The sequence below is a fragment of the Zonotrichia leucophrys genome, chromosome 3 (genome assembly GCF_028769735.1).
Source record: "Zonotrichia leucophrys gambelii isolate GWCS_2022_RI chromosome 3, RI_Zleu_2.0, whole genome shotgun sequence".
Taxonomy (NCBI): Eukaryota; Metazoa; Chordata; class Aves; order Passeriformes; family Passerellidae; genus Zonotrichia; species Zonotrichia leucophrys.
In genome coordinates, this window is record NC_088172.1 from 74762858 (window position 1) to 74789318 (window position 26461).

At 39.4% G+C, this 26461-nt stretch overlaps 1 protein-coding gene across 9 annotated transcripts in view; it reads left to right on the forward strand.

The window, feature by feature from the left end:
• Positions 1-26461, forward strand: part of PLD5 (phospholipase D family member 5) — a 176173-nt gene that overhangs the window by 139292 nt on the left and 10420 nt on the right. For all 9 annotated transcript variants that reach the window (XM_064708840.1, XM_064708839.1, XM_064708844.1 and 6 more), the window contains 4 exons: positions 17111-17308; positions 20496-20635; positions 22371-22536; positions 25972-26086. In XM_064708840.1, the coding sequence (XP_064564910.1) occupies positions 17111-17308; positions 20496-20635; positions 22371-22536; positions 25972-26086 (619 nt within the window). The remainder of the gene's footprint in view (positions 1-17110; positions 17309-20495; positions 20636-22370; positions 22537-25971; positions 26087-26461) is intronic.

Genomic DNA, 26461 nt, shown 5'->3' on the forward strand with positions numbered 1-26461 from the left:
TCTGCTTTCAGTTAGTTGAGAAATGTATGCTGGGGTTTCAGAAGAGCCAAAGGAAATTAGATGCTTGGCTCCTGTTGATGGCAGATATGAGTGTCTGATTCCCTTACCCCAGAGCTGCAGGTTAATAAATCAGGGCAACTGTCAAAGAGATCTGATATGCTGTCCTAAAATAATAATCTGTCTTGAACTCTCCTTTTCACATAATAAGCAAAATAAGCACAGAACCCTGTCATTTTATTTTGAGTCCTTTCCTCAAGCAAAATTCTTTGCACATGTGTGGGACTAAATCTTAAAACCCACGGTGAGCTGAGCCCTCACTGGGGAAATGTATCTCCCACGGGTTCTCATTATCAGAGTCTCAGTATAGCTGCAAATGAGGGATCAGCTCCCTCTCCTTCTCTTTCTCACTTTCCTTTATTGTCCCTTTGCCTAATACAAAAAAAAATCCAAAACAACAAAAAAAACCCCACACAAAAAAACCAAAAACAAACAAAAAAACAACCAAGTCTGTTTAGCATCATTTGTCTCGTAGGAGGCTAAATCTAAAGCTGAAACTATAATTTAACTTTTAAAAATAATTTAACTTTTAACAGCTTCATGGAAAACATCATCAGGACTTAAGTGCTTTGAGTTTGCAGTATTTGTGGAGAATTCTTTGTGTTTATAAGCTGGATACTATAAATCAATCACCTATGAAGCTTATTTAGTTTTGTTGCCATTTTCTTGACTTGCCAGCGCTGACAAGAAGCAATGAGAGTATTTTCTTAAAAGTAAATTTTCTGCATCAATGAGAGATTTTCATATGCTGCAGATATTACTTAAGAATAGCCTTTAAAGTTGCAGATATCCTGTGCCTCCGCTGGCAAAGCTTTAATACTTGCCAGAGTCTCAGCTTTGAAATTATGAGCAAGGATAAGAGCACGTTATTACTTTTCAAGTAAAACTGTGTTTCAGTTAAATTGCAGGTTTGTCAAACTGTAGTAATTCTAGCTGAAATCATCTATGCCAGCTATCTGCTTCAGTCTGAAATCAAATGCCACTGGGAAATGTTAAGTACTTGTTTAGAGTTCCTGAAAGCAGGATTTTACAAAAATAGGATGGTTTTTGTCCATAGTGGAATATTTTGAATTTTTCTTTGTACAGGTCTGGATTTTTTGCATCTTTTTCTATTTTTATCGATATATCCAAATATTACCTAATTACATAACCCATTGAAAGTTGAGGATTATGAACAACCAGAGTTTTGCCACTTTCTTAGATATAGTAAGCTCTGTAAGATTTTACCAGTGAAATCATCTAGCTTCTTGCTGGAAAGTTTATACATACTGAGAAACAGCTAAAAAATTAGTCACTCAAACATGGTTAAAAGTGTGTATGTATACTGATTAATTTTTTTCCTGTGGCTTGAACTAATGGCAATCAAGATGGCCATGGTGCTGTATTCTAGTTTCTAGCTCCTTGACCCAGTAGCTTATTACTAATTCATAAAAGAAATTGGTTATATAAAAATTGTTACGATCCATAAGCTAATGAAACGTATCATATATTTCTTTTGTTCCATGACTCCCTCCAATAATTCCAGCAAAGCTTGAAAATGCATTTATCTCCTTAATTCTGTTAAGGAGCATGAGGTTTATAATACATATGAACATTTCTGGAGCTTTTTATATTAGCAACATTTTTGGAAAAGTTTTATTCACACGCGAATAATTTAATCCAGTGGGCAAACAACTGTAATGGATTAGTTGAGCCACTTCAGAAAAATGCATTTATGTGCAACAAATAATCAGCTTTTGGAAAATGCTATTACTGCAAATTCCTGAAACAAGTAAAATTAATCCAATTGTCTTCACTGGAAGTGAAATCAGGCTAATATTAGCTAGTCTTGTTGGCAAAAAAAAAAAAATAGTTGAAATTATGAATACCACCCATACCAGGTAGTTGAATGTATGTGTGAAGGTTAGTGATCAAATTCAAACCTTCAAGGTCTCAAGTAGAAGCTTGCTGTTTGCTCCCTGGAATTGTGGAGTCTGACTGTAAACATCTGGCCTCAAGGGAAGTGGTTTGTATGGGGCTCCAGGAGGAAGTGGTCTTGACACTAAGGAGGGAGACCCGAACGGAAAAAGGTGAAGTTCCTGACTGGAGGAGAAGTCCTTAAAATGGGTGAAATCGTGGAGATTAGAGAGCTGTGGGTGGGATGGAAGCCAGGGGATGCACCAAAACCACAGGCTGGTGATGCCTGAGACAGGTGAGCAGCCATGCAGCAGTGATGGACCCAACGTTCTGCTCAGCATCTGGGCCCAGCAACCCCTTCCCTGCAGGAACAGAAGATATGGATGGATGGTGAAATATAATCAAGCAGTAGCAGAAGATCCCATTGTGTTGGTTCTTAAACAAATCCCAGTATCTAGAGCCACCTCAGGTAGTCATTTGTCATTTGCTCTCTCTTGCCTAGCACATCTTGAAAGCATTACCTCAAAAATTCCTGTTTAAATTTTTGTTCAGCTGATGTTGAGGCAAAGTTCCTAAGCAATGTTTTTTTCTCTTAGCTGTGTAAAAACTACTAGCAGAGGATTTTTGTTTCTAAGATGCCTCTTAAGTCCCATATATTTGTTGGATTGTTCATTCTTCTGATCTTTTAAATTCAGATAAATTTAAGCTGAATGGCCGCTAGACTTAATTTTTTTAAGTACCAAAAACAACCAGGCTGTAAAAATCACAGGAATTTTTAATCCTTTTAAAGGATAAAAAAATCGAACCAGGCTGGGAAACATACTTATTTAAGGACAAAAAACAAACCGAGTGATATTTTTCTCATTTTCCCATTAATTTCATGTCTCTGTTGGATTCTTTGTGTGATTTGTTTCACCAGTATAAGACTTCAGAAAGGCATTTGATTTCTCTTAATCTTAAAAAACCATCAGGATTTCCTTGTCAGTCAGTTTCCTCTCCATCCTCCTCTTACTCTCTTGTTGTTATAAGTTACAAACTGCTAATTTGATCTACATAATTCAAGGCAACTGGGTAATTAGATAAACCATCCCAACATTTTTTGTCAGGTTGGTGTTTAATCTTAAGAGTTAGTTTTTTATTTGATGCACCTAAGATGTTAAATAAACTCCCAAGGGGGCAAAAGTATTGTAGAAGGTGAAATGTGACAGTGTGTGAATGAGAAACTCTTTGTGAGCTGTTTTTTCCTTATGGCTTTTAGTACTTAAAACATACTTGTCTCATTAGTATTGAGTCCTACAGCACATGAAAGTTGTAGCCATTACGAATTTTTCAGTTACATTTGAAGGATAAGGAAAGAAGTTTTTCATTTATTCTGTTAATAATTCAGTTGAATCAACAGCCAAATTAGCTGAGATGGACAGCTATGAGAATTATTCAAAAACAGATCTATTAAGCATCTGTAGATATGGTAGATAAACTAAGTTTTGTCTTTTACAATAAATATGAATAATCAAGTGCATACTTACAGCAAAATTACATTGGATTCTGAAATTTGTGAAATCAATAAGCCTGTACTCACTAGGAAAACAAACAAAAAGGCAGGGGGAAAAAGGGAGGGAGGAAACCCCCAAAACTTAAGTTGATCAAAAGATAGACATTTTCTTTGTGTTCATTTTAAGTAAAAACTGATGAGCCAATATTTTATTTGTTTTTGTATGAGTCTGTTTTTTGAACTAAGCTGTAGGAAGGCTTGCAGCAAGATGTCTCCAAGAGTGCTTGGAGTGTGTCTGCTTGCCTTGCCTGTTATCAGCAGACAGGACAGAACTGGTTTGAGAAATACTGGGGGTTTCAGTTGAGTTGTTCGGGCTGTCCTTCCTGAAACATAGAAAAAAGGAGACAAAAGCAGCAGTCTGAATTCATCTGTACCATCTTCTCCTCCAATCTTTTGTGTGAAAAAGACTGATAAAGCCCAAACTCTTTCACATCCTACTCTGAAATTACAGAAATTGGTAAATGATGGTATTTCAGGTATTAGGAGCTGCATCTGAAGGAGCAGGTTTGGGGCAATTTATGTTTCTGGGAATACTAGAGGAGCAACCTTTTCATTGATTGTGATGGGTAAAATCAATTGGAAGCAATCCACATGGTTCTTTACTCAAAACTCTCATCCCAATTATATTGATAATACTCATAAGGAGGAGATACAGTTCAAAGGCCACACTTAATGAGGGACAAAAGTCGCCTCAGAATTATCCCTTCCCCTGGTCTTAATTTCTGGGAATATGGATTCTAATAAAAACTTTCCCAAAATTCAAGAACCTGTGGAATGCCAGGAGCAAATGCAATTTGTGTTTCTTTTTATGTATCTCTCCCAGGGAAAGGAGAATGGTGGTTTCCTCAAATTGTATCATTGAACACTGTCTTTTCTATTTATTTGTGGGAAAAACATTGTCCTCCAATAAAATCAATATGTAATAAATACTGGATTTCTATATATCTCAAAAATACATCATGATGATCTTATTTGTTTCCAGCTTCCCCAAAATCTTGCCATAGCAGAGCCACCTCTCAAAACTGATCACTGAGACAGAAACTGCACATTTGCAATTTCTATTGATGATCTTTACAGAACTTATAGAGCAAAAGCAGTCTGTAATCAGTCAGTGGTTTCTCTGAATTTTATCTGAGTCTCTTGAAGTTATGTAATGGTGCATCTGGTCCTTTTGAGATAAGATATTTTGTCTGACATAGAATTCCATCTTTTCAGGCAAGCAAAAGTTATATTGAGAGTTTCCATTTGATACCGTGTTGTGCTAGTATGAATTACAGATTTGTCCCTAATGTGCACTTTCTCAGTTTTTCTCATATTCTTCTAATAATTTGCTTAATTTTCTTACTGTCCCAGCGGTGTTCAGTATCATGTTGCTTTTAGTAAACTGAACACAGTCTCAAGTGTCCTATAATATGAAACAAGGGTCTTTCAACTTCGTTGTCCACTGAGGTTCAATCAAGCTCAGATGGGTAAATACTAGGCTGAAAGTACAGGCAGGATAATACTGCTGTATTCTAAATTCATATTTCTGGGTTAATAAATCTCTCTTATATAAGACAGAGAGTATCTTCTAAAAAGTTTCGATATGCTGTTATCCATGTGATCCAATTCTTTAAAAAATCCTCATGGGTTTTCTGTCTATGGGGTCATTCCCTGAGCTAGCTAATATTTTAAAGATAACAGAAAAGTGGAACCCGTATCTTCAAGCATAGGTAAATGAGGCAATATGGGAGAAAGAAGGCATAGGGAGATATTACAGAGCTATACTGACAATTACTTCTTTTGGTAATTTATTGCTTAAACTATTTATTACTTTTTTCTTTTTCCTGCTGCATAGAATTCTAGTTGTATTGTCAGAACTTTGCTATGATGCTATTACAGCTTGTCCTTCAAAGGACAAGTTGAAAATACTTTTATTATTTTCACTAAGAGCTTTTGCCTAGGATTTTTACCTTTGACCAAATCTAGAGCACTTTAGTGGCTGATACACATCTCCAAAATTGCAGCTTTTCCATTTTCTTTCCTCTTTTAATTTTTTTTTTTGTCCCCCAAAAGTTAGGGGACTGAGAGAAGATACTCCTGTAAATGTGCAGATCTCACAGCATGAATTTATCATAGTATAAAGTTTGCATTTTTGGAAGTAGAATGTTTTGTTTGATTCTTTAGCTGAGATTCTTTAACTGTTTTTTTTCTTGGTTACATCCAGTAAATCAGGACAGTCAGTGTTGCCCATTATGCTTACTCTGCTTGAAACTTAGTACTTATGCATCCAGTATTTACAGATAAATACCAGTGAAGCAAAAGGACTGTTCATCTCTTGCTCACCATTGCTATGCACTGCTCACAGAGGGCTGGTTAAACCTGGGCAGGAACGTGGTAATGTGGCTGTTCCACTTGTGCCTTGTATGAGCTTCATTGCTGCCATTGCTTCCTCCTTGCTGCTGTGAGCTTCTGGTTGTGTGATTTACTGACTGAAAACAGCATGGGATCTATATCTTCACCTTGCAGCTGGAGCCAGAAAGTCCTCTTAGCTTGGCTAGTTTCTCTAGGTGCAGTGCTGATTCCCAGCTCTGAGGCACTTAGAATGTATTCCCCTTTGTCATACTTCTCCCACTGTTGTGCTCCATTCTCACATGCACCAATGTATCATCTGCATTATGTGTCTGTATTTAGTGTAGGAGAGGGCAAAATACATCAACAGTTTGTTGCATGTTTTTATTTGATTTCTGTTGACTGTAGGAATATGCTCATCACTCTGTTTCTGACCTTTGAAACTACAGATCTTGCCTTTTTATTTTTTGTTGATTTTTCAGTTGCTCTGAAAGTTCTGTGAAACAGGTTTATCTACTGTTGAAATAATCAATAGTAAATTGAAAATCAGTAAGTAATAAACCTTCAGAGCAAACTGGTGGAATATTTAGTTTGAACAGATAAACTGACTTCTTTCCAAAGGAGCACGGCATTTTCAGGTACCTGAATATTGCCGAATGCCAGGCTTAATGCGAGTAGATTTAGATTGGATTTTAGGAAGGAATTCTGTACTGTGAGGGTAGTTGGGCATTGGAACAGGTTGGCCCAGAGAAATTCTGAATACTCCATCCCTGGAGATGTTCAAGGACAGGGTGGATGGGGCCCTGAGCAATCTGGGCTAGTGAATGGAATCCCTGCCTATAGCAGGGGGTTGGAATAGATGATCTTTATGGACATTTTGAATGGAAACCATTCTGTGATTTTATTTTCTTCTCATCTTTTATTTTAGTTGCTGTGGAAGTCCTGTGAACAGGTTTACCTGCTGTTGGAGTAATCAAGAGTAGATTGTAAATCAATAAATAATAACCCTGCAGAGCAAAATTATGGAATATCCATTTTGAATTGATAAACTGTCTTCTTTCCAAAGCAGCAGGTAGTTGGATCTCCAAAACCCAAAGGAAAATAGAAGGTTCTTTCTCCAGTAAAACTAACCTCATAATCATCTACTTACTTTTTAATACTTGCCTTACCATTACTATGTCTTAATTAAGAGTCAGATGTTGCAAAGAGAGTGTGATTGGTTCTGGTTTATTACTGGTCCCTCAGATACTTGACAAATGATATCAGTTTACTAGCATTATCAGACTTGAGAATTTTGGATGGGTTCTAAAAGTGTTTAGGGAACTGGAGACATGCAGGAATTTGCTGCCAGGATACAAACTGTACACCACTGCACACAGGATAGAAAATCATCCACAAAAGTACATGCAAAAAAGGTGACAGCTTTTAAAACCTCTTCTGCTATCTTGAAGCAAATCCTGGTGAATGGACAACACTGGTGAGGTGTGCTTGCATGAGTCCATGGCCTAGGGATAAGGCACAGTAGCCTAAGAGTTAAGTTGTTGAAATGTATAAAAACTGTTTGAGAGGATCTCCCAGAAATTGCATCACAAGTAGCTCACCTGGCAGTTGTCTTGCCTTTAAAACAAATCATCATAAAGGAAATGGTCACAGAGATGAAAATTGTTTCTAGGCACATCTCTGCAGTGATCTACCCAGGGGTAGTCTGAAATAACCAGTAAACTTACAGGGATATAAAAAAGGCAGTAAATCCACCACTTTCCCAAAAATTTGATTTATGTTATGGTGAAAGAAAACTTCTTTGTTTAACCCCAGCTGAATCTCTCATGGGGGAGCTAATGCACCACAGTCTATTGTCATCTTCCACAAGAATTTGCTGGCAACTAATCTTGGTGAGTGATGTTAACAAATGGAGGCAGATTCCTCTCAGAGGGATTTAGATATTAGCATACCCCATCAGATCAATCTTGTTCAACTAAACAATTAAAATAACAACATTAAAATAATCATGAAAGTGTATTCCCAATATGTGATTCCCCCCACGCACACACACTTTGATATTGCACAGATAACAGTTTCCCCCCTAGAAAAATGTCTTCATTCAGAACTGCCTTAACTCCAAAAGGTTCCCAGATGGAGCCCAGTCACCTTCTGCTTGAAAGGTTGAATCCTTTCATGGAAAACTGGATTTGGTATTGTCCTGTGAAAAAGACACACAGTAAATCAGGCTGAAATACCATGGCATAAATCTCCATGAGTCGGGGTAAGGACAATCATTTCAGTCATTTTATAAAAGACAAATGATTCTGCAGTTCAGAATAAAATCTCATCTTTATATACCCATAAGTCATCAAGCAGAACAAAATAGACTCTGACAAAGCATTCCTTCCATATGAATGTGCAGCATTAATGTCATCACTAACCTTTTCAGATTTTGATACTGTCGTCATAAGCATCAAGGCCTGGTTTAGAAGTCATCATGCAGTCACCTTCCTTAGCTTCTCTAAGTAAACAGCAGTCATCAAAACAGTGAAGTCATTGACGTTTCCCTGGAACTGCTCAGTGGAAAACTATTAATCCCTGCATGAGGGAGGTGTATTGGGCAGGCAGCCCCTGCAAACAGAGTTGTTAAGTGTGTCTTCAGAGAACTGTGGAAGTCAGGAATCGTGATACTGGACAGACCACTTTTTCTAATCAGTATGATGAATTACTAGGCATTTCTTTCAAATGTAGTGCTAGAGCACCTCACAAAAAATAGCTGAAGAAACTCACCCTGTTTAGCCTGGTGAAGAGATGACTGAGAGGGGTTTTCATCAGTGTCTGTAAGTATCTCAAGGGCAGGTGTTGAGGATGGAGCCAGGTTCTGTGTGGTGGTGCCAAGCAATAGGACAAGAGGCAATGGCCAGAAATGGGTGCACAGGAAGCTCCACCTGAATATGGGGAAGAACTTTACTGTGTGGGTGTCTGTGCAGTGAAACAGATTGCCCAGAGAGGTTGTGGTGTCTCCATCACTGGAGTTATTCAAGAACTGTCTGGGTGCCATCCTGTGCAATATGCTCTAGGATGACCCTGGTAGGAGGGAGGCTAGACTAGATAACTCCAGTGGGTCCTTCCAGCCTTACACAGTCTGTCATTCTGTCTTCCCAATTTTACTGTTAGAGTCAGGAGGCAGAAATACGATGTATTAATGTAGCTACAATTTTTCTTCCTAAGAACCTATATCAGGATTGTATCTTTACAAGACAAATTGCTTCCATGTTGAAGCAGCCAGAAACCTCACAAATATCTAAGATGGTTACTCAAGAAAAAACGAACAAAGAGCACAGTGGATTTCTAAAATAGATTTTCATATTGACTAGCCATTGTTCTCAGGCTGCCTGTGTACCATTTGACTAAATTGCCTTATGTATCTAAACTGCTTGGATTTCTAGCTTACCTCAAGGTCCTGTACACTGAATTTAATCAAGGCTCAGCCAAAAATTAATTGGTGCCTTCGGCCCTCTGCTTACACCACGAAAATGGGTTTCCTATTCTGATCAGGTAGTCTGGTAAAGCTCAACAGTTACAGCAATAATTCATATGCAATGTCATTGTCCCGGTTTGTGTCCCCAGCATGCCTGCTACCAATCTCTATTCAGTTTGCAAAAGGAAAACCCACTGTGTGTGTCAGTAACGTTATAAATAATGCATCCAATTAGTCAACTACATGCTGTTGCATTTCCCTGAAGGCCATGGATCTGAAAGCCCCAAAGAAACTGTGCGCTTTGAGAGAAATGTTTAGACATAAATACTGCCCTTACTCTGAGACCAGCCCTTCGCACTCTCCTGTCTCTGTTGCACAGCAGAAGACGTGTGCAGGCTGCCCTTTGCAGCACTGCACAGCAGGAGAACAAATGCTGAGGGCCCCTGCTGTGATTTCCTGCTGCGTGGGGAGACTGTGAGATAAGGGCTGGCAGGACAGCCTCTGGTGCAGGGGAGATGGAAAGAGGCTTCAGGAAGGTGCACACACGTAGGTGGTGATGGGAAGTCCAGCCCTTTTCAGAAGCTAGCAGGGTCTTTCACTTCACCTGTTAGTTTTCTTATGGTTCTGCTGGAGAAGGGAATTTTTTAATGTCATGTGAATGACACCAAGACTGAAATGGGATGCAGCTTGCCAGCAGTGAGATGGGAGGCCAACATAACATGATCCTTTTCTTTCCAGCCTGCACTTTTCTTTGACAAAAGGAACGAAATTGTTTCAAAAGAGAAACAGAATCAAATTAGAATTCACATTAATTAGATTTCCTGCAGTAAAACAAGAAATAAATCAAACATGATCCTAGAAAAATGTTTTCTTGCAGTTGCAAGCTTCCATTTCCCCTAAAGAAGACACTTGTGCCTGCTTTGAGGGGGTAATGAAACTGTATACTGAAAATTCATTTGAAAATTATAAATTAGGTTGTGATTATGCCAAGTGATATTAATTATGCTGATAGATTATATGGCAATGAATTTTTAACTGATTCAGTTCTGCTGCTGGCTTGCTCTGACAATTAGCCATGTGTCAGGCTTGGTTTGTTACTCAGCTTAAACAACAGCAGTACAAAGCCCAAACTTGCATTCACAATTCTGTGGTAGGGTCTATGTAAACATCACAGAGAGGTCCATGGCTTAAACAAACTATATTTGATTTTTTTCTGCAAGCAAATTTATTTTTGCTGAATTTTTAGTATCAACAGAACAGATGGCTGGAAAGAAATATCGTAATGGGGCTTCTTTCTAATGTGATGAGGGCACAAGGGATTTCTACTTTGGATATGCATTGCTACCTCTTCATCACAAAATTCTCTGTAAACCACACCGTTTTAAAATAAGCCCCTATTCTGCCTGGGTGCCTAACTTGCTTTGTGTCTCAGCAGCAGTATTTTTCAGCAGAAATGAAATGCTAAGCCTATCTCTTTTTTTCTCAGCATGGTTTTCTTAAGATCAGGGTGCTATGAAAAATAATGGTGTGGCTGAAGTGAAGTGGAAATTAGTAGAGCATCACAATGCAGTTTTGTGTTCTTTGCCTATGGACCACTGGAAAATAAAAAAGATGAGAATACGAAAATTAGCAGCCCATCAAAGATCTTCTCTGCCTTATCATAGCAGCTTTTTGTCATTAGGTAATATTAGTAAAAATAACATACAAAGTTGTAACTTCTTGGGACTTTTATTCTGCATGGTCTGCAGCTCCAAATCTATCAAATGTACTTTCTGAAGGTGAGAATTAAAGACCAGTGGACTGCTGGTGGCTGACAATTCAAATTTATCAACTCCAGTGGTAGTCAGTCCACTTATACCACTTCCTTTCCTTTAGTGAAAACTTGTCATGGTTTTATACAGACATTCAGTGCCAATGCTGGGTGCACTCTCTATCAAATGCATCACCTTTTCTTGGTCACATGCTAAGATTTATTTCCAGACAGTGGCTTGAGTGACAGTTTTCCATTTTCAGTGATAGATTGAGTTTCTGGCTCAGGCTGAAATTCCATTTTTTTTGTCAAGTGGAAGGGCTTTTTTTCTAGTTCATTAGAACTTCTACCTGGCAATTATTTTCAAATTACTTAAAACCTACATGATAGAAAATTAAACTTTACCCTTAGATGACAGAAATGTAAAACCTACAAAACTCTAGGACATAGGCCAGGCACAAGAGAGATCCAAGTGCAAGACCCACAAGGTGATTAATTTGAGAATGGCTGAGAGTTGAATGTAAGATTTTAAAAATACCATAGATTCAGTAAATTGTCTATAGAAAACAGGAAAGTTGCACAATTAAGCAATTAAATAGTTAATCTCAAAATTTAATCTGTTTAAATTCTGTAAGTAATATTCAAAAGCAATTTGTCACTGTCAAAATAACAGGGAATTCAAGTAAAAACATTTATTGTTCCCTAGATGATTTCTGACATCCAAAGATGCTGTTAATTTAGATTTATTCACTTTCCAATGGTTTAAGCTAGACAGAGTTTTATTAACTTCTTGAGAAAACAGTGCTTTCCCATTTGTATTAATGTTTTCTGTTTAGTATTTCCCAGTATCAGTGTAGCTCCCGTTTTCTTAGCAAAGGAAAAGAAAAAGTGGAACTTGGAGCAGAAGCAGGACTATGCTGGATTTGAATTTCACTGGATTACTTTTGATTTTAACATAACAAAGTGTGAAGTCTCTGTACCATATCACTACGCAAGCACAGAAGGAGGATTTTTGTCTGAGGAGTGTCGGGGTAGGTTGCAGTTTCTAGTGTAGTGTTAGCTGAGGCACATCCCTTTGCTGCTGTGGTGCACTGTAATACCTGCAGAGGTTTTGTGAGAGAGGGGCCAGGCAGTGCTGCAGCCTTCTCAGCCTGTTCAGCATCACGTTGCACGTTTGGCTTACATCAAAACTGGGCTGCCTGAATGGGGTCGTTCCACCGAGTGCATTTGTGATGAGCACTGCTCCTGTCAGCCTCTTCAGCCAAGTGTATTACAGCAGTCACAGCAAACAGCTCTGCACAGAGAAACACTTCTTCCCTTTCTCAAATCTCTGACTCTCTCTCTGTTGATGGTCACTCCCATCAGAATGTCCTTTTCCTCCTGCACTGCTGCCACAGGCCAGCCCTCAGCTGTCACCTGTGCCTGGCTTGGGATGGGCACACAAATCTGCTCAGCAGGTGCTGGTAAAGAGAGGTAAAGAATAGATGCACAGAGACAGCCTTCAGTGGTGCTATGTATGAATGGGGAGTATTCACTCAGTATTAAAGGATACCATGTGAAAACATAAGGGAGGCCTGCAGTAAGGATCAGGTAAGCCTGATAATAAAAAAGAAAGTATGTTTGGAGTTCTGAGTAACTGGGTAATTAGAGCATGTTTTATAAAAAGATTAGTGTACCAGTGTAAATATCTGTGATAAGGTCTTAAGCTGATAATGAATACATTGTATATTACTTTTATTTAGAAGCTATTGAAATCTGAGGCTTTAGTAATTGATTATTAGTATGGAGTGCTTTTTGTTACTGCATTAGTTTGCCCTGTTGTGATTCTGGCTTTGCTCAGTCATTCATTTAGAAACTCGTCATTAAAAAAATCAGAGGCTCAAATGCACAATTAAATACATTTTCAAACACAGGCAAATGACAGTTGCATACACTGTCCTGTATGCCAAAAGTCTACTTTAGTAAATTTTGTGTGCAGTAGGCTACCTGTTGTTAATCCCGAGTTTCTGTAGCACAGGCAATGGATTCCTGGCATCTGCCAGTGGCCAGAGCTTTTGGGCAAGTGGGAATTCATGCCTGAGGAAAACTGCCTGTTGTTTACAGGATCGGGTTTGGGTGTGAACAACTACGAGAAACTTTTTCTTTAAGCAAGGGGTTTTCTAAAGCTTCCTACTACATTTGCCACAGCTCAGATACTGCAAGCTGTGAACCAGATTGTGGCACTCTTATGTAGGTCAAATAGTACCTTGCCTACACAGCGGGGTTGTCTCTCAGAGTGGAGCTCAAGGTAAATATAAAAGGAGCTGTCTGGTCTGCACAGTGCAGGGTGAGGACACATGGAACACCCTCTCTGGCCCGTGACCCAAACGTACCTGAAAAGTCCTGCTAACTCTGTTTCTCAGTGTAAGAATCTTACAGTGCTCTGTGTTCACTGCCTGGATTGTTCAGGTTCTTTTCCCATGTTTTTTCTTCCTTTTGCATAGGATGCCTATAAATGTACATGGAAAAAGAATAAGAAAAAATTCCTGTTTGTGAAATGCTGCTTTTTGTCCAATTTAGGAAGGAATTCCTCTTCTTGTCATAAAAATTACCATTTTTCTATCTAGGCCATATTTATTACTTTTCATAGCTTAACTCAGCTCTGTAGTTAGAGTATCACGGTACAGTGGGAGGAAACCACATTTCTTAAGCCAAGTATAATTATTCACTCTTATGGTGCTTTAAGAAAGCCCTTATTGGCAAGGAAGTCAAACAGTAATTTCATAGTTTTTAAGAGTTGCTCTACACAAAGGTAAATGGCATGGGGAAAAACAAGGAAAACCAGCTCCTATGTTTTCCATTCTTTGATTAGAGCATGCATGGTATTTCTTTATAACGAGGAGAAGAAATCTGCTCAAGAGAGGACACAAAATTCTCTGTGCAGATAACCATTCATTTCCCCAGTCCCTGGCACATACCCTGGAAATGTCACTCACAAGCAGCTCTACAACTTTACCTTCCAAAAACTTTTGTTCCATTTTGAAGTAATCAATTTGTGACTCCATGTTTTCATTTCACATTTATCTTCCTTAGTTTCATTAAGCTTTTGATTTTTTGAGATCATCTTCACTTTAATTTTTAGTGACATTTTCATTACTGTATTAATTGCTCTTAAAACTGGAGACGGAGAAATACTTCCCTTGCCTGAAAAGCTTCTGCCCTGAAGGGTTTTACCTTAACAGATACCTCAAATGATGCTTAGCTGAAGGTTTCCATGATGACAAGTCAGGGAACAACACTCAGATTTTGATTCTTACAATATAGATGGGTTTTTCTGCTTCTCCTCTTGAGACTACTAAAAAAAAGTCTGTAATGACAGCACCTCTCAAACAGAAGAGAAAGTCTTTTCCCTTATCTAGATGTCATACCACTTCATACGAAATCTGTCACTACCAGATTCCTGCTGCCCCCTGTGCCTCCAGGATTATAAGGCTTCATCACTAATAGGAAGAAGAGCAGTTTCTCCTCACCTCAGAGAAGGGGAGTAAAACTAGGCTCGGTGTATTCTGAAACAGGTTTTTCTTTGTCTCCAAACTTACTGGGCCTGTTACACAAGAAAGGAGGCTGGTGGGGTTTTACTATGTACATGTATTGTTTGCATTTCAAGGGAATGTATCACCCTTAAGCTGAGAGGGTCACAAAGTGACAGGCTGGCATCGAAACCGGTTTCTTAAGAAAATTTGGTTTGCGCAACAAGCATCAGAGTCGCTGTCTGCCCTCTTCCTATAGCTTTGAATCCACTGTTCAGGCTGAGTTAAATTTGAACTTAAGTTTATAAAAGCTTAATGAAAACAGGCAGCAGAGAGTATCTGTGTTTTCCCAGCGAGGGAGAGGAGCTCTGCCTCTATCATGTATTAGGGACTCCCGTGGGGAAAAGCTTCAGAAGCAGGAAAAGCTTTGATCAGTGCTTTGAGAAGCCAGCTGCAAGACGCACACCTTGGGAAGGCAGCGTTCCTTGCTGGCTATAACCACACCTCCGGGTGGCTTCCCTGCAGCCCGCGGTTTGAGCCCGTTCCCGGCGGGGGCAGCGGCCGCACCCAGCCGGGCACCCCAGCGGCTCCGCAGCCGCTCCGGGGAGGCTCCGCTCCCTGCGCTCCCCGTGGGGAGAGGCCGGCGCTAGGGGTGCCTAATGCTTCCTTTGGAACCCCGCATAGGTGGTGATGTGTGACAGGGGCGTTTAACAAAACCCATTAGTGCCCCTGGCTCCCTCCCTATCTCTACACGAGGAGCCACTTGGGCAGAAGAGCAATCTCTTAATTCACGGGGAGGAGAGGGGACGCGCTGCAGGCACTCCTGATGCGAAGAGAGTTGCTCATGCAGATGCAATCCTGGCAGCTTCTGGTGTGCAGTGAGGACCCTTTCATCTTTACGTTTAGTAGAATGGATAAAGCGGAATGGTAATAATGGGACTGATAAATGAAAGGAAAACTGTAACCACATAATTATGTCAGAATCAACTAACAGCCATGAAAAGCCGATTAAACCACATTATGCAGATAGATGTAACAGAGTACTATTAGCAAGTCCTCTGCAATGGCATGCCTGGCAATTAAGAGAGCTGTATTGGCAGCACACAGTGAAAACAGTGCTAATGTATAGTTAAAAATATTTGGAGACAAATAGTGCCCAGACTATGGGGACAGCCTAGAGCTGAATATAGGAGCATCCTCAAAGATACCAGAACCCAGGGGAAAAATTAAATATGTTATTCCAAATAGATTCTTCAGCTAGGATGTTGGTCATATTTATATTTAGCATCAAAATTAATTTACTGGCTTATCCAGAAATGAAAGACTGCAGTACAGTATGTCTGGTTTTCCAACTCTCTGCAAATTTCAGGTTATGCAGGCTGACTGATTAAAGAAACTTGCAGAAATATTCTGATTTAGGTAGCAATAAGATTAGGTCTTGTTCCTGTGGTTACAACTATTTGGCAAATATTTCGGAACGAGATAGCTCAGTGTTGTGTATCCTTAGGGATGTGGTATTTCCAGGTCAGGGACATGAAGAATGTGTCACCCATAGAATTTCCTTCTCGCTGGAGTATTGTGTTCACCCACCACAGAAGGAGTCAAGGTTCAATTCTATCCTTCAGTTTCCCTCTGCCCACTCCTGCAGAGTGGTTCTCATCTGCAGTCAGGGAGAATTGCACTGGAACGAGCTCTGAGATATCATCAGTGCGGGGTTCAGAGTTCCCACAGGCTTTACAGAAAGATATGCTTTTACCAGAAAGTAGTCTGTGTAACTGTGGAGATCTCATCTAAGGGAATAACATCAGTGGGAGTATTTTGAATTGAAAGGGTAAGTATGCTGGAGAGTTCATATTACCCTTATTTTCTCCTTCATGCCAGGCAGACTTCACAGGCATGCTACCAAGAGAGTTTGCCTGCAGAAAACCAGCATGGATCTTTTAAATATTTATCCTATATATGGTTTTCCCACAGATACATGCAGATTTTCTTCTTGCTTTGTTTTAGAAGATGGCTGAAGTACTTTTAAATACAGGCAATGAGAGGTCAATAACATCCAGGCCCACACCAGTCCTTTCTTGAGCTGTTGTAAAGGAAGGGAAGAGAGTGAGCATGTGGTTACATTTTGGTTACAAAAGCCAGACTAAAATTCAGCATAAAATTCTGTCAGCAGCTTAGGTACTAGGAGTGTACAGTTAATGAAATCTCTGCCAAAACAAGATTTATGATGATCAAGAGACATGCCTTTACCTAAATGAGAAGTGGGACTGTGCCTGTTGAAGGCTAAAGAATTTAATTGTACTCAGCTGTCTGTATTTACTTGGACTATTTTTCCTCATAATTTATATGTGAGAATGTTGATGCTTACAGAGTACTTTCTGTGAGAGAAAAGTATCATTATCATTAAAAAGTATCATTATCTCCCTTTTAACATGTGAAGAAATTGGCACTCAGAAAGCTGGGGTACCCAAGGTGAGGTTTTTGTGTTGTTGCTGTATACTTCAGATCCATCAGCTAAAACATCACTAATGATCCAACTTTTAATTTCACAGATGAAGGAGCTTGGCGTCATTGTATACAACTGTAGCTGCCTGGTCCTGGATTTACAAAGGATATTTGCCCTGTACAGCTCATTAAGGTATAAGAATAAAGTACCTCCAAGTTGGTCTAAGAGACTCTATGGAGTGTACGATACTCAAAATAAACTGACGCTGCAGCTGAACGAGACAAAATCGGAAGCTTTTGTGTCGGTAAGTTCTGGAATGAGTTCCAGGGGTTGGGGGGCAGTATAGGGAAGAAGTGTACTTAACCCACAAGATCTTTGAAAGACCTGGAAATTAAAAATATCACTTTTTTTTTTTTTTCAATTCTAGTTTCTATGACATGGAGTTTGTCAGGACTTTAGATACGTCAGGATTTCATTTGAGCATTATTCAATTTCCCTTTCTCTGCAATGTTCAGCACTTTTCTTGTTGTGTTCAGAAAACAATACAGAGACCCTTCAAATTAAATTCTTTTATTTATACTAATAGGTAGAATGTGAATGACTTGGGAGTAAATGAACCATGAATCAGATGTAGAAAATGATACAGAATAAGCAGAGCTTCCATTTTTATCAATGTAATTTATAAGGATTCACCCTATTGCAAAGCATTCATACTTCTGTACAAGATCATCTACTTCAGCCTTATTTTTAAATGACATTTTAAAACTTCTAAGCAGTTATCCCCATGGAAGCACTGTCTGTGTCTGTATTTTTAATGGAAAGAAATGGAGTCCTCCGCCTCATCAGTGATGTAGCAAAACTGGAAAAAAGTAGCCAGTGAGATAGAGATGATGGAAGATGTGGAGTGTCATTAATTTTGATGTGAATTACATGCGTGTAAACCACCCTTTCAAAATTAGGAATATAAATAAAGTTGCTGAGAGTAATTTTCCATTCTCTATAAAACAAGGGCAAAACCACCATTGCTTTATAGCATATTGTGTCTAAAACAGCACAACACGCGTAGCCCACTATTAAGCTATACGGCCACGGACATCAGACAGTGCAGATGAGTTGGGCTCCCAACAGGGCAGGGTTCCCCTTCTGGGCACCAGGCAATGTTCTGCTGTCCAGGATTTTTTCTACTCTTACAATCAGTGGACAGACAGAGAACTATTTTGGAGTGAAAATGTGGAAGTGCCTAAGACAGCCACAGTTAACAGTGGTCTGAAAAAATGGACACTTCCATTGATTCTGGAGAATCTTAAGGACTAGCTTACATGAGAGACAGAATTTTGGACAGTTTGCTAATGTACTGTGAAATGAAATGCTACTCCTTTCTAAGAAATCTTTAAGAAATTGAGAAATCCTGCTGAAAGTCGATCGTGGAGGGGAACACAGAATTGAGAGCTGGTTAAGGCCCAGTTTAAGGAATCTGGGATCCTAGACAAAGGCAGATGGAGAGAGACTCTACCTTTTTTTTTCAGTTTGCAGGGTGCTCCCTTCCTCTGTGATTTTTTCCTTTCCTGTTGGCATGGAAGCCTCTCCTCTTGGCACTTCACTTTAGAAAACAAAAGGAAGGACTCAGTGGTACTCAGAAGCTCAGATCACTGAAGTCCAACTCCAAGAGCTAACTGAGTTTGTATCCACCGCCACTTGGGCTGACGTGCTCCTCTTAAGTGCAGAACTGGAGTTGCTTGGGACTGACTTGGTGGACCGAGTGTTAATGCTGCTGTGTGTTCCTGAGCTGTGATCAGAAGGAAGTTCCCAGGAGCCAGGCAGTTCCCTTGATGCTCTGGCAGTCCTGCCTGGGGCAGAAACAGGCTGCTGCCTCCCTGTGGGTTCAGGACAGCACACCCTGAGCAGGGGCATGGAAAGGTGCTGTTCCCAGACAGAATAAAGGCCTGCTCCTGGTAGGTGAAGAGGAGGAACAAGTTTGATCAGAACAGCAAGTGCTACACAACATGGAGACTATTCCTAAGCCAGTCCATGGCTGCGGGGCAAGGATCAGCTGTGCCACAGAGTAACAAGTGGAATGTCCCAAAGCACAGTGCTACAGTGAGAGTTTTTACTGAGACTTTTCTCCTAATTATCTTCAGAAAGTCCTTCACTTTCAGATGTAAATAAATATTTGTATTGAACGCATCCAAAGAAGACAAATGCACGACAATTACTTTCTTCAGCTGTTCTGTAACTTTAAAGTTCAAGAAAATAATACAAGTGTTAAGAATAACATCTCAGAGCAATAACCTCCAAAAAGTGTCAGATAATTGAAATAAGTTATATTTAATATTTTAACCATATTTAAATCCCTTTATACTTTCTTCTTGAGTTGAAATTAATTTTTTGAAAACTTATTTCAATGTTTGTGCTATATAAAACGAGCGCCATACACAGTCATTGGATTTTTTGTTATACTTGGGAATCATAGCTTAGTGTTGCTTAGCAACAAACTCAGCTTTCAGACTGGCTGATAAAGTATAAGAGGTTTTGCTTTTTAGTGTTCAGGAATGGATCTGGAATATTGGTCTTGAAATCTTGCTACGGTTAATTTTCTAGTCTTTTCTGTACTTAGTTGTAGTAAATCCGTAAGAACAGCAGGAAGTAATAAGAAACCACTGTGACAGGCAGTGTACTGAAATTAAGGAAGACTAATAGATCCCTGGGATCTTTCCCTAAAGGAAAGATGCCCATCTGGATGCCAGCTGCAACCCAGGCAAGTAACAAAGGTGAGAAGGTGATACAGTGGCAGGAAAACACCTGTTCCAGCTGGGTTAAAGTGCCTTTGACAGCCTCTGTCCCAGGAATGAAGTTGTTGCCTGCAAGCAGCTTGAAAGGGGGGGTTCACTTTTCTCTCCCTGCTTGTGCAGCAGAGTAGAAAGTCCTGGGCATGTCTGCCACAGATGAGCAATTTCCACTGGCTTCACCTTGCCTTCAGCCCCAGACAGAAGGCAGAACAGCTGCAATCTGGGCTTGTACCAGCTCTGTACTGGGAAATTCATACCTGAAGCTTTGTTTTAAAGATAAGTTCCTTCCAAAACTGCAGCATCTCCCTGCAACTGACATAAAACAATTATTGCTCACAAGTGAAGGATCAGGCTCGTGTGGCAAGAACATATGAACACTCTGTCTCATGGAAACCAGTCCTGGGGCTCTTTGGAATAAAGTTCTCTGAAATGTAACTTCAATTACAGCTTCTTTCATGACAGTGGATGTTTTGAAGTCTGTGTCTTTTGCATTTTACCCACAGTTACACCTAAATGGTGAAGCTTTTGAGGGCCAAGTAAGCAAGTAACTTGCCTTTGTAGCTTTGAGTGTTCTAGCAGAACAGCTGAAGGTATTAGTTAATAATCTCTGCTAAAATAATGGATACTATTTCTCATCTCAAGAAGACTGAGGGGGAGAGAAAATAAATCATTTTTAATACCATATTTGAACTTTTCCTTTCACAGAACTCACCTAAACTCTTCTGCCCCAAGGACAGAGTCCTGGATATCGAAGCTATCTACAGCGTTATTGATGATGCCAAGCAGTTTGTGTACATTGCTGTCATGGACTACTTGCCCATTGTCATCGACACCAACGCCAAACGGTGAGTGCCCAGGCCCAGGCCCAGCTGGTTACCATAATGCCAGGGGAGTCTGCTGGGGAAAATGAACCCACAGGAGGTTAGTTACTACTCTGCACCTTTTCTTGGGGCCCAATTCTGCTTTTATTGAAATCAGTGAGAGTCCTGCCATTGACTTGAATGGGAGCAGAACTGGGACCTAAGAGGACATTTTCAGTTCTGGGTCCTAAGCTTTGGATCTGCCTGTTGAAGGAGATCAAAAATTGTCTAGTCTGACTATCTGGGACCCAGGAATATAACAGTCTGCTTATACACAAATCCTATTTCTTACTCTATTACATTGACTATTCTGAGACCACAACTATGGGCATATTATGAGTATCATGCAGATATTCAACATGACAAAGTGTGTGTGTGTTTGTGTGTGTGTGTTAGGAGAGAAATAATGTGTGGTGACTTGTATACAGTGTGGGAAATGTTATTATCTTACTGGCATGCACATATAAATGAAAATTCCCAGTTCAGAATAGATTACATGTGAATGATATCACAGTTTGGTTAACTGAGAGGTGCTAAAACAAACAAAACCACATAATTTTTGAACAGCCACTTTGTATGGACCATTAAAAAGCATTTATGGGCCCAACACTAGAGCCAGAGTCCATCAAAACCATCCTGCTCAGGAGGCAAGTATCCACTGGTCCCTCCTACTCTTGATAATGCTCACAGTGAATTTAGAATCTAGCAAAGCCTGCTATTCCATCTATGCATTTTATTTGAACACAGTTAAGCCAAACTAAGCATGTGGTTATGTACTCTTTTCTATTTAGAGCTGTTCTGTTCAAATTTTTCAAAAAGTAATTATCATATTACTGATACCAAGCATAAACTGCTCTAAGTCTATAAGAGAGCTTTTTCAGTAAACTCATTATGTACAGCCTCCATCACAGGGAAAGAATCATGGGCAGTGCTGTAGGAGCATCAGTCTCACTATATGTATCTCTCCTACTTCTCCTTTATGTTGGAAAGCATCTTAGTATGTAGAACCACTACAGTGCTGTATGTTATCTCCTGTGCTCCTCCTTACTTTATTCTCTCTGCTGGACTAGGGGCATCCAGGAAAGCCACCAGTGTGAATTCTTCAACATTTTTTTCCTCATTGTGCCTTTGTGTTTGAGGTACTGCCCCAGCTTATCTGCCTTGCCAGTTCCCAGTTTGTGCTTTTAAGTTATTTTCTGGCATGGTAGAGCTCGGATTTCATTAGCCCAGGTGTTTTGATGCTACTGGACTGTAGAAAACATGCATTATTCTTTGCTTAATTTTCCCTGCCCTGATCTGCTCCCACCAAATATCAGGAATACAGAGCTAACTGTCAATTGTGAGAATAGCACCATGGAACCACCATCCCATTCCTGGCAGAATTCCTGCAATCCTCATCGCACAGCATCCTCCTTAAGCAACCCATCTCATCTCCTGCTCCTGAAGGACGCAGGCACCCTGCACAGCAGCTCTGTTTCCCAAGGAGAAATTACAGAAGGCATTCCAGCCCCCAGCCTGCACTGTCCCAGTGCGGAGGGGTTAAAGAAGGGATGCCAGCCAGGAAGAGAAGCGGTGTCCCAGTTCCCTGACCCAGGGAAATCAGGGAAATCCTGGGTGGCCGTGTCTGGGCTGGCCAGCAGCGCCCTCTGCCTGCGGCTCTCCCAAATGTTTTAAAGTTTTTTAAGTTCTCTGCAGATGTTATCTTCTTCTTTCTCCACAGGTACTGGCCGTATTTAGATGGGAAGATAAGAGAAGCATTGGTTTTACGAAGTATTAAAGTACGACTTCTCATCAGTTTCTCAAGAGACACAGATCCCCTTACTTTTAACTTTGTTTCATCTCTGAAAGCTATTTGCACTGAAGTTCCAAGCTGTAGTTTGAAAGTTGTAAGTATAATCCATATCGCTTTAAAAGAGAAGATATTCCCCACCCCCCCAAAAAAAAGAATCAAGAAAATATAACAACTGAGAATTTTTTCTGTTATTATCAAAGTCTTTAAATTTCATTACATTTCAGAAAATGTAAAATATTGAACATTATTTACTCCTAATAGTAACAGAACTCAAAATTAAGTCAGAAAAATACATTGGTGCCAAAAGACAGTCAGTGTGGTGAACAGCCCGTGCAAAACACCTCATGTGGTCTCTCACAGCAAAACCCACAGAGTGAACTGTAGCCACTGGTCATGTTTATACTGTGACATAAGAGTCAATCTGACAGCACAAAAATGTGATTTAGTCTGCATTCTCGTAACCTTACTGTTAAGCTGTGTAAGCATCAACTTTTTCTTCAGTCAAGTGAAAAGTACAGGAAAAAATAATGAAGATTTTACATTAAATTCAGACTACAAAATGAAAACTATGAAGACCAGAAATACCACTCTGGGGCCACATTAGACATGCAGTACAGGAAAGTGAGAAACACCATACAAATGCATTAGAAAACAGAATGTATGGTAATTGCTACTTCCAGTGTGACACACTTCATTTTTATGACATTGAGGCACACTGGAAATCAGACACCTGGGATCCTGGTGGGAGGATTTGTGGGGTTTTTTTGGTTTTGTTTTTTGTTTTTCAGGTAGCAGTTCTAAATAGTCTGCTGGATTATGTTGATTTCCTAAATAATTAATCCCATAAATCCTTTTGGCTTTTTGAAAATTGACAACAATTCTAAAAAGGAAGTACTATTTCTTATACACACAATAAGTGCATTATGCATATCTAGAAATAGAGTTTGTTGTTATAATGTATGTTGTTATTATAAACTTCCTCGGTAAAAAAGCAGCCTAACATGTGGCTTTGTCAAAAAAACCCATACATACTGACTCTGTTTAAGCCACTTCAATTTTAAGTAAGTTCTATCTTTTTCCATATTTATCATCAAAATTCTATTTACATATTCAAATTTCTTTTTGCAAGTGGTACCTAATACATATATTCATTGCCATCCATTTACAGCAGGTAAAATCTTTTGTACAGAATTTGTCTTGTCAAGAAATAAATGATAAAAGGAAAAAAACCTACTCCTCAACATCTGTTCTAGGTGAATAGTCCAGCTAGAATCTCTGCAATTAGAAAAGACAAAACCAACTTTCAGTAAAAAAATCAGCTGTAGAGAGTTGTAAAGATACAACACTAAGTCTGTTACCTCTGTGCTGTGCATCACATTTCCCAGTCTGGGAAATGGAACCACTGTCTTAAATAAACCTTGGTATTTGTAATAGCCCAAGGGTCAGAGTTTGCTGATGTCAATTTGATTTTGGCTGAAAACTGTGCCATAGGCTCCAATCTCAATACTCTTTTAATTAAAAATGCATGTCAGATGAGCAACTGCTTTTTAAAGTTGCATTTCTTCTGTACTCATCTGTTATAGCCAGGATCAAAGTGAAACAAAACTAGGTGTGTGTATGGAGGAGAAAGAATAGGTTAAAAAAGTAAAAAACTAACTTTTAACTATTGAAAACATTCCTTTTCCCTCTTGGTTCTGCTTTGGTGGTGAGAAAACATAAACTAACCTCAGTACAAAAAATACCATCTTGCACACATGTATTGTATGTTTATGTATAAAACCACTGCAATTTTAAGAGAAACCTGTTACAAATTCTGATTGAAATTACACTTAAATTGCTAGGCTGTCACAATACCTCTGTACGTATGTGCCACAAACCAAAATGCCACAAACACCTGCACTACATGACCTCCTATCCCCCTGTTGTCCTGTTCTTTTGGGGATTTTATAAAGCATACTCAGTAACTTCTTTTTTTTCATTTAGCTTTTGATCCTTATGATATGCCTTGCCTTGATTGTTTTTTTGGGGTTTTTTTCTTATTCCTGTGGAAAGACCAGTTTGGCTTGAAAGTTTGCAATGAGTGCCAATGGCTGGCTGCAACTGCAGGGTGCAATGGTTTGCCAACGGTCATCCTAGAGAAGGAGACGCAGATGTAATTTCTCTGTTGGATGGGAATCTCCTCCTGGTTTCTCCTGGTCTCTGACCAGGCTAATGCAAGTTTTGGTATTGCCTTACTGCAAGTATAGAGTTAGGGCACTGCAACCCTGTTACACCTGGCATTTTCAGCATCTCCAAATCCCATTCACAGAGGCATTAATAATTACTGGTTTCAACTGAAACAGTTTTGAGAACACAAACTCAATACAAGTACTCTGAAGAACATGATCACTGGAAGAACCTGCACCTAGAAAGCTTTGTTTGAGGACTAACTAAATGCTATAAGCACACAGCCAAAGGGCAAGCAGTAACCTGCATATCAAACTGCTGCTGAAGCAGGGGGCTCTGTCCTATACACATGTGCTCATGAAATTAAAGCTTGAATCAGAAAGGGCAGACTCAAGGTGAAGAGCTCATCATTGTGCTTCTTGGGACCTTAATTCCTATATTCCTTAAGTTTTGTGTACTTGACCCTATAAATGAATCTTGTGTGCACAAATGCCTTCTGCAATGAGCAGCAGGAAGGGGCCAGCTCTGTTGGGTTCAGTGCTGAACAGAGAAAGGTGAGTGCTTTGAAAGGGCCTGCAGAAGTTATGACCTAGAACAAAACTGTCTCTAGACAACTGGAAAACACAAAGGAGTGGCAAGGAACATCTATCTACAGCTAAGTTATTCTTGATTGTCTACATTAATCTATTTTTGAGTTGTGCAGGTGTATTCTTGCTCATTTTTGTCTGTTACTGATCAGACAAGGAGGGCATATAGCTGTAAAATTATAAATAAATAAATAAATCTTGCTCATACTTCACTCTCCAGGGTAAACCATTTTCCTTTTGTTGCCTAGAAAATTTGTTCTTTTATACCAAATTCAATCCTGAGAAGCTTCTAAATTTCTGAAATGGTAAGTTTCCCATTGGAAACTATACAATGTGTGATTGCAGAGGTATTAATTAAGCTGTTGTTGTGTCTGCTGATCCCAGTCCTGAAGCAGACTTCAAACCCCAGTGTCCCTTGAAAAATGAGGATATGAATTAAAGAAAAGTTCCTGGCTCTTACCATGGAGAACAGAAAGGTGTTGGGTTTTTTTTTCATTTTATAGCCTTTACTACCTGGCACTGTATTGCTTTTAGCATGCAGTAGCCATATACTTTGTATAGTTCAGAATGCCAAGGCAGGAGTATCACAAACTATGAGAATTGAATTAGAAATACAATGTGCAGCATTTTATTAAAGTTAATGCTTGGCAATAAACACTCAAGGCTCTTCTGTAATACCAACTAATTTTCAATAAAGATTAGAGAACAGACTGTATTTTTTCTGTCTCTCACGGAGCAATTCTCATTAACCTGTGCTTCCTTCTGTTTCATGGCAGAAATTCTTTGACCTTGAGGAAGAGAGTGCCTGCTTCCTTAAAGAACAGAAGAACACTTCCCTTCCCAAATTGAATCGTAACAAATACATGGTGACTGATGGAGCTGCCTATATTGGTAAGTAACCACATCTCAAGAAATTCTAGCTTGTGTCCTGAAATAACAGTCTTATGTAGATGAGCAATCTACAGCTGATATATTCCTTAAGTGAAGATAATAGTTAATTTCTTTGGGAACCTGGCTGGTGACTGAACTTTGAGACTTTGCTCATTTAAAACCGTTTTTTCCCTCTGAATCAGTTTCTCAAGACCAACATTCTGTTTTCAGTATATTAAAACAGACTGAAACCACAAATATAACACAATTTATGAAGCAGGTATAATTATTAGCATATCCTCTTGTTCTGCAATACAATGAAGGTGGAGTGTTCTCCTTTTCCCATGTTATTACTAAAGCTACGGTCAATCTTGACAAATATTGTACAGATGCTCT